This window comes from Pocillopora verrucosa, chromosome 13, assembly GCF_036669915.1.
Source record: "Pocillopora verrucosa isolate sample1 chromosome 13, ASM3666991v2, whole genome shotgun sequence".
NCBI lineage: Eukaryota > Metazoa > Cnidaria > Anthozoa > Scleractinia > Pocilloporidae > Pocillopora > Pocillopora verrucosa.
This window is the reverse complement of record NC_089324.1, coordinates 12,654,938-12,664,113: the sequence shown is the minus strand read 5'-3', so window position 1 is coordinate 12,664,113 and position 9,176 is coordinate 12,654,938. Positions and strand designations below refer to the sequence as shown.

The following is a 9,176-nucleotide window of genomic DNA, read 5'->3' as shown; positions in this document are numbered from 1 at the left end:
TAGTTGGAAAACAAACGTAGGATAAAGCCAAGTTAAAGTAGGGTAAAATAAAGTTATTTTGTGCTCAGCAAAAAGTGATTACTTTGTTTTCGCTGTTATCTGATTATAGTTTACCAGAGACACGCCAATCAGTATTTCACGTTTTTTATTTCCCAGCGGGTGGGGGAGGGGGGTGGCATGGGGTGGTGGAAGGAGGAAGCAGGAGGAGGAGAAACTAGCCTCAATATTTCCTAAATGAGGGGTGAACACGTAGAAAAAATAAAGCGAGGGTTTATTTCCACTGTTAACGAAGGGGTAACACACAAACTGGACAGAATTTAGCTTCCAAAAGTTTCCTTATTAGGGCATCGTAAGGATGCAACACAAAAACGAACAACTATAATAATTGTAATTGCCAAACAAAACAGAAAAAGGTAAGAATGACAAAATAAACAGCAAATACTTTCTTTTGTTTATCCCGGTGCTATGTAGCAATATTTCGGTTCTTCTTTATTTAGTGTCAATAAATAATTAAATTCAAACAAAAGAAACCTAGAAATGATAGTCTACTACAAACACTACAGTCGTGGAAAATAAAAAAAAAACAAACAACAGGCATAGTCAAACATTTGGGTTCAATCTTTCTGCAGTCTACTTCGCAGCAAATGTTAAGTGTCGTCACGCAACGCCCGTTGCGTGGCAAGACCAACCAACGCCTACGCCTGCGAAAGAGACTGAACAAACTTGGACCTGAGTCCTCCGAGGAAAAGCGCTCACTTAAACTATTTAGACGTGAAAAAAGACTGAATTGTAATGCGTTGCTTTTTCTTCGGAGGCTCGTTTGTCGAGCTACCTAAATTTGAAGTCACGGAAGAGTTGCTTTCTCCATTTTGCAACTCTAACGCAAAATGATAGTCTAAATGTTCCGGCATGATGCATTCTGGAAACGTTTCCCCACATTTCTCGCATTTGCACAAATCTGTTTTGTCCCAGTCTACTTGGTTACAAAGATTCGCGCGGGTCCCACCAGTGGCGGACCCACCAGCAATCGCGACATTCTTTGATGTTTTTCTTCCTTGTACTTCATTGGTGGACACCCTTGAATCAGAGAATGAAGGATTTCCTCTCCTCTTTTCATCTTGCTGATTGTTTTTCAACAGTGACCGTTCAATCTCTTGCCGAATTTCTTGTGGTAAAGATTCTAACACCGAAGAATCGATCTGGCAACCTAGGTAGGGATTGCAAGATCGTCTCTCATTATTTTGCTGCTTTTCTTCACATATATTCTTTCCTGATAAAAACATCTCTATGCCTTTCTTTTTTGATAGGCTACTACCACTAAGCTTTGATTCATCCACTTTTTTCTCATTATCTTTGTCTTCTTTATTATCATATCTCCGAATTCCGTAACACGAATTTTCCCCGCGCTGGCTCTGGCTAACCACACTGCCAGAAGCAGAAGTTCCATCACATCCCTTGTTTCCATCTAAACTCACGCCAGATAAATACTCGTCCTCCACGTTTTCAGAGATGACGTTGTCCGCTGAATTTTCCGCTTCTTCCAACTTGTTTTTCTTACTGAAAAATGAGCTTATTGACGGCGTACTGTTATGATCACTTATTTCTTCAAATTTGCTGGCTGACACGTGTAAGGTGACAATAGCTGGATACCTAAAGAGTTTAAGATACTTCCATCAAGCCAAACACCTCGTGTAGAGACTCTGGTTTTGATTGCTTGTTTCGAGCAAGTTTAAATTGAATATCGAACGTTATGCGACATTGCATCGATTTTGCTTTACTTCGATCTGTGATTGGTCTAGAAAACTCGTGCCACTCTCTCAACCAATCACCTATCCCGCCTGCGTTTTCCCGCGCTTTTTCGAGTTCTCATTGGCTCTTAAAAGTAAAATGTCACGATAAAATCGACGTGATCCCCACCCCACTCCATGGGCGGTCAATTTTCGATAATTCCACTCTATACTCTGTTGGCGACGACTGATTCCCCGCTCCGTTCCCCTGAAAACCATCTGATCCTTACCCACCCTTCCCCTGATAACTATTGACAGTTCGCAAAATGGTTAAGAAATAAATAAACAGCATGATTTAATTTTTTACTTACCATGCATCAGTTTTGTTTTTCTTTAAAGAGTTGAATGGCAACAGCACATTATAAAGGTCCTTTGCAATTTGATCGGCAGTTGAATTTTTCATGTGGCAAGAACGAGTAGCAGAGGAGTTATTCTCAGTCTTGAAGCCGACACCCAATAACTTGGCCTCCCGTTTATTCTGTTGAGAAAATAATGAATAAAATTTAAAGCGTACGCAAGATGATAGGAGACTTAACTAAAAATTTTAAGTTTGCAACTCTTCTGCTCTGAATATTCTCAGCAATTTTCAATAACTCGCAAGAGAAAGAGGATTGCTTTGATTTTGCTTCACACTGCTCCGAGATTTGTTCAAAAATTCGCTCCACTCTCGAGAACCAGTAAATTGCAACGATAAAACCAACCGCTCCGTGTAAACCATGACTAAAGATAACACGACGACCAATCCGAACAAAGGCAATATCACCACGAGCCAAAGCGAACGCAAAGCCAACTGCTTGAGGCACGTAAATCGCAGGAGATCAAACTGCGATTGGTTTTTAAATTTTGAATCGCACTGTTTGTAAGTTTTTAAACAAATTAAAGAGCAAAACAAAACAAAGTCAATGTAAACGCGGATGACGATCAACAATCAACTGAAATTGTTTAAAACAACTTTGTTTATTTAACTAATGTTGGGTCCGACGATATGAAGAATAATATTTTTTCTTTACCAATTCTGATTCTTTTGTGAGACGCTCGTGGAGTTCACCAGCCAGCTGATCCAACCAGTATTTTACCTAAAACGAAAGAAAAATCAGATGAAACCTCTAACATATCTCATGTTTAAGGCCTGGTCACCCACAGTCACTTTTCAGCTGGTCACCAATTCGCACCCTGCAAGCTACTCAGATTGTTGAAATTTGTAAATTTATCATTACTAATGAATCACTGGTTTTCAAAAACGTTTTCTTAGAATTAATAAATTACCTTTTCTCCTGTTGCAAGCTTCCCCTTTCCTGGGAAATTCTTGCCGCATTCGATAGACTTCGGCAGCTGTCGAGGCCTAACAGGTTCGTGATCTATTCCACGACTTATTTCATACAGCCACTCCCTAGCAATCAAAAAAAAAATTAAGGGGCGTTCTTCAATAACGCAAGTGACAAATGAGAAAGCAGAAGGGAAAGAAAAGTCTTAAATTTTTACGACAACCTTGTTTGATGCCGTGGTGTTAAGAGTGCCGATTTGAAAGATAAATTTTTGTTCTAAAGTTTTGCAGCCTTCCGGACTGCCTAGATGTAGGGAAAAGCCGCAAACTGCCATATGCTGCTTCTTAATCCACTCTTAATCCCCACGGTATCAACGAGCGCTAATTTATTCTTGTTTTCTCGTCACTATATTCCCACCAATAGTGTAGCTCCATTTTCTACATATCAACAAACGCACACAAACCACAATTCCTCCATTCGCTCTAACGAAGGGCAAACGCTCGAAACGTCAGCTTCGAAACTCTTTACGGTGGCCAATTTACGTTACCATCTCAGTTGTTATACTCTCCCACCGACACAGCACCACAGTTTCTGTAGAAACTTACCCACTTTGTAACATGTTAAGTTGCATTTCATTTGTTTTGGTTTTTTTACATGTACATGTATTAGGCAAAAATATTTACCCTGTCTTATCTCCAAAACGACCCTGTAACTCACTAAGGGAGTAGTTGGCCAAATCACTCATCTTTTCTGCATGTAAATTTGAGCGCACTTCCAAGCCAAGTTTGCCTCCCATATTACGGCTGCAAATGCACCAAATAAATTCAATAAATCGCTATCATTATTAATCGAAAATGTATGACTATTTCACAACATAGTGACTAAATTGACCCTTCAAAAGGTCTTCTACAAAGACACAAAACAAAATTCCTAATTTGAAAACAATAATTGCTGTGTTAACTACTAATGCAACAAAATGGAATTCTTCATTGAGAACAGAGAACTCCTTGAAAATGCTTCTCACAAATAGAGGGAATCTCCCTCAGAATTACATTATGTATTGTCATCTTTGAAAAAACTCAATGGCAATATCTAAAAACAGTCTTTATCACCTAGGAGTGACTACCATATCATTTAAAATTTCAACTTAAAATCCTGTGAGGGAAGCCCCCATGCTCAACAAGATGCTAAGGATTTTAAATGAATGAGGAAGGCTGTCAATAAATTTTGAAGAAGCTGTTACATTGGAGATTTCACCCACAGCAGTCTAGACCTTGCCCAAATGTAACAGACTGCAATCAACATTGTGATTCTTAACATCAAATGAGCCCAGCCATAACAGGTATAACAGGCTACAGCACTTATTGAGAGCCCTGGCCTGGGTTGTTCAAAGCTGGGTTAAGATAAACCAAGGTTAGTGTGAAATTTGATTACAGTTCTGAAGGCTTTAAAAGAAAACTCAGTTCAAATATTTTTGCTTGCAACTTGATCATTGAATGGCCTAGAAAGGAATGGGGAAACTTTAACCTAAAAGACTTTTGAACAAAGAAATAAAGAGACCTGGATTAAGATTTAACACTGGGTTAGCCCTGATCGGCCTTCGAACGACTGGGCGCTGAAGAATTGTATAGAGAAAAGCCTGAAGTGACTTAATGGCTACATTCTGCTTCTGAATTGTCATTTCATCCCTTATGCCAGACACAGAAGAAGAAATAAAAAGTTCTCACCAAATTAACCTATGTATTATTTCAAGCGCCCCTTCATATGATGCTACAACTCAGATACACCAGAGGTTGTTGGCTGAGTGGTCTGCAGCAAGCAGGAAAAGGGAATTTATGTGAGGGGCTGATACAAGGGTGCAGTGTGAGTTTTAAGATCTGGGGGAGTTACCATTCACATCCTAGTGTGAGCAAAAAGTACCCACCTCCCATTTACAACTACAAAGGATAGGAATTCTTCTCCCTGAATTTGTTACACTACATGTACATTTCGACTCAAACAACAATGACTAAATTCACATCTAGCATATGAAAGAATTTCAATTCTTACACTTTTTTTATGGGAACTGTTTCATACAACTTTGGCACTGCACTCTGGGGTAAAAGAGTCTGTTTATCTGGTTTGTGACGCCCACCACATAACTTTGCCAGCATCTGATAATGAAAAAAACAACATTGATTGTTGATAGCAGTTGATGTTAAATAACAATCCACAGGTCAACAAAAGAAGCAAATCAATTTTCTGAGGGTCATAAAGAATCTATTTCCTCCTCACAGTATCACCTCTGAATCAAATAGCAAGGTTAAGAGTACAATGAAAATGATTTTCCACTCATGAACTGCCGATTGTTTGGCTAATTCTCCTTTTCAGAACCATCAGAAAAGTATAGAGAGCAGTATGGAGAATATGCATGCTGATGCTAGGGTGAAAAGGGTTAAGAAAAAAAGAAGCAAGGAAAACTGTAAAGAAACAGTAGAATATCTTCCATGTCTTAAAAAAATATATACCCCAGACAATCAAAATATGGCCAAAATATTCTGTGTAGATGCTATTAATAGAATTCTCCAATATCTCTATGCTTTTAGGATACCCTTTCACTACCAGATCTCATTAGTAATTCTCCGCACTGTCTGCCAGGTAATCAATTCTTGTGATGTTTGTTCTGAGAGAATTTGGTATCTGGTCAATAAATAATTCCCTAATTGACATTTTGTTTTATTCTCATTACTACTTTGGTTGATATAGTATTGATATTGTAAGGGGAAATTATGTCTTGGTCACTTGTCAAAAGGGTTGAAGCAAAGGGTTGTGTGTTCTGAATTCAGAAATAAAATTGGAAAATCTATTTTAGGTTGGAACTTAGCAGAGAATAGCTCATTTTTGAGGTAAATTCAATTTCTCTGTTTGTTTTATATTGTTTTGTTCAGCAATTCTTGATATCCTACAGAAGAAGGGATCATGTAACCAAAAAAACATTTGTTTATAGAAGCCTCTAACCTTATTATGAGCAATCCCTGCTGAGCATGTGAATTGTGTCTCTTTTAGCACAGCTTTCCTCATTTCTGATACAATAATTGCACCAACTGCCAGCCTCCTAATGTTCCCATCATTTTGGAGAGAAGCTCTCCAAGCATCAGTATCTACATGTTTACCTTCCTGTTCATCTGCCATGAAACCTTCCAGAAATGTTGTTTCTGCAGACTTTTTTGCAATTTCATCTAGGCCCATTGTGCGCATTCTCCTGTAAATCAATATGTGCATGCATTTATCACAGAGTGGAACACTGGATATTATGATTCAAGAGATTTGATTGGATCAGCCGCTGGGATGGCCTTTTTACGTTCACACACAAGACTTACATGTTGACGTTTTCAGTCAAGTCTAGGTATGCTTCATCCACACTTGCCCTCTCACAATTGTCACAGAAGCGAGACAGCACTGCTATCACTTCTGCCCCTGCCTCACGATAATGCGTCAAGTTGGCTTTCCCACGTGCCTCTGGGACTCGCACCAAATTTATCTCAGGACACTTCTCTTTAGCCTCATCCCCTCGCATGCTTCTTGTCACTCCAAAATGACGTGCCTCGTAGCTAACAGCTATAATCCTGTTATAGACATATAGTTATGAAGTTAGTAAGTGTCAGCGCTATTTAAGAAGTAGATTCCTTGTGGCTGTGTCTCTGTTCAGTAATAGATCACAGATAACATCAAAATGCAGTAAGAAACTAAAAGTGTAACTCATGAAGTGCAGCTGATTGTGTCACTGATGTTCTGATCACATTTTTCCATCTCCTGCAATCTTATATCATTTATATAATAAGCTCAGTTATACACGCATTCTGATTGGTTCTCACTTATGATCTATTGGAGGACAGAGGTAAAGATGACATCATCATTAAAACTTTTTTTAATTCTTTATTATATAAAACGAATAGATTCCAAGTAGCCGTGCATCTGTTCAGTAAAAGATCACAGAGGATGTCAAAATGTCAAAATGTGGTAAGAACATCAGCCGGTGACACACTTGGCTGCGCCTTGTGCGTCACTTTTTTGTTCTCACCACATTTTGACGTCATCTGTGATCTATTACTGAACAGACACACGGCAACTTGGAATCTATTTGCTAAACAGACCCATTGAAACATGGAATCTATTTGTTTTAAAAAATAAAAATGCTGTTTATTTTGTTAATGGTGCTGTTATTTATGCATCTGTGCTATAATAGATCATAAGAGAGGACTAATCAAAATGAATTTATTATTCAGCTTATCATATAACAATATTGTTAAATAAAAGATCAATTTCTATTGCCCTTCATGAAATATTTTAATGTTGATAGTACACTGATGACTTTGGATATGGTGCACTGTATAATCCTCAATTAAGTTTTTAATTATTCGGTTCCTGTTCTATCTGGTATTGTGTAGTTAAAATTACAGGAACTGGGTACAAGCACCCTTGAAAGCATAGTCCTTAACACAGATAGGTAGAATGATGGAAAGAAACTCCATCAATAGGGCACTACCTTACAGTCTGGGAATGAACCCACACTACCTTCAGGACAAAAAAAGCTGGAGACAATAATCAGAGAGAAAAACGAAAAAAATGGTTGATCACACTTAGACAAATTTAACACTAATCGTACACATGATGACAATTCACAAATTTATAAAAAAAGGAAAAAAAAACAATAAACCATATAATTATGATGAGTTGTCACAGTGTCTCTTTTTAATAAATGCATTACTTAGCCCTTTACACCCTAACATCAGTAAACATTTTCTCCACACTGTTCTCTATACATTCCTATAGTACTGACAAGGAGAATTTGTTTAACAATCCTGAGCTTCTTTACTTGGTGATCATTCCCTCTATTCCCATAACCTCAATGTTTGTTTTAGGGATGATACTGATAGGAGAAATTAGTTGCTAATCAAAAAGTGCCATTTATTGTTTTAATAAAACTCCATAAACTTCAATTTTCCTTTGGATTACCGGTGCTTCAACCCTTAACTACCGTAAGTGACCAAGAATCTCTCGTTACAATATCAATATATTATCAAGCAGACAAGTGATGAGAGTGAAGAAAAATATCAATTAGGGGATTGCAAGTTGATCCAATACCAATTTCTTCAAACTAACATCACAAGACCTGTATTGGCAGACAGTAAGGAGAATTACTAATGAGATCTTGGGAGTTAAAGGGTTATACAATATGTTTTTGACCAATCAGGTCACTTGTAGTATCTCAGTTATTGCATAAAAACTGTAATAACTTCTTGTGTGCAATTTAGTTGTTAGTGCCAAAACTACACTACACTACACAAAAGCTGATCAGTGAACTCATCAAAGGATAAGTTGTATTGAAGTGAATTAGCCAAGCAGCCATACTGTCCAACAATCGCCCTTTTTTGGCTAAATTGGATCAATACAACGCCACTTTAGAGTCGACGAATAGAATACAGACTCCGTCTTAACGTGGTCAAAAGGAGCGCTGTCTCAGTTCTAATATAAAAGGCTAATCCTTAAAAAACAAACACAAAAAAAAAGACACAACAAATGGTAGCGAAATACCTCAATCTGTACTATATTGTGTATTGATACTGTTATATTGTTAAGGCTAATGGAAAAAATGTCAAAGCTATCATATCATATTATGTAATTCGATCGAGAAACTTCGAGGCAAATTTCTTATCTATCGAAAAAATTAATACGCAACGCCGCCCAGATGTATCAATGTATTGATGCATAAAGGCTCCCAGATTTCACGGTTAAATACCACGCGAGGAATACTTAATCAAAAGAAATCTTTAATTGAGAAAATTTAAAATTCGCCTACCCTCCACCTTTCCATGTTTTATACTGAACCACAGCGCAAGGTTTGCCTCGCAATTCTGGATTTCGTCTTTGTTCGACTTGAACATAGAAGCAGTCCATATCCACCAGAGCTACAACACGATCTAAAGCCATCTGGCGCGTTAGTTCGCCGACAAAGACACCGCTTTGATGTTTTCTACAGACTCGCTTCCAACGTCGCGTCAACACGTTTCGTGGCCATTTTGAATAGTTCCCGCGAAGTAGTCGTGGGTTTTATACTAACTAGGGAGGGGTAGAGGATATTGAA

At 38.0% G+C, this 9,176-nt stretch overlaps 1 protein-coding gene across 1 annotated transcript; it reads right to left on the bottom strand.

Annotated features, from left to right (window-relative positions):
• Window positions 1-447: 447 nt before the first annotated feature.
• LOC131776794 (DNA polymerase eta) lies at window positions 448-9,109 on the bottom strand. The gene is made up of 9 exons (XM_059093006.2): window positions 8,892-9,109; window positions 6,412-6,657; window positions 6,050-6,293; window positions 5,102-5,205; window positions 3,736-3,855; window positions 3,054-3,177; window positions 2,798-2,863; window positions 2,099-2,265; window positions 448-1,650 (listed from the first exon to the last, which is right to left on the bottom strand). Exons 1-9 carry the CDS (start codon window positions 9,020-9,022, stop codon window positions 762-764), a joined length of 2,091 nt encoding a protein of 696 aa, XP_058948989.2. The 5' UTR covers window positions 9,023-9,109; the 3' UTR covers window positions 448-761.
• Between the last annotated feature and the right edge of the window lie 67 nt (window positions 9,110-9,176).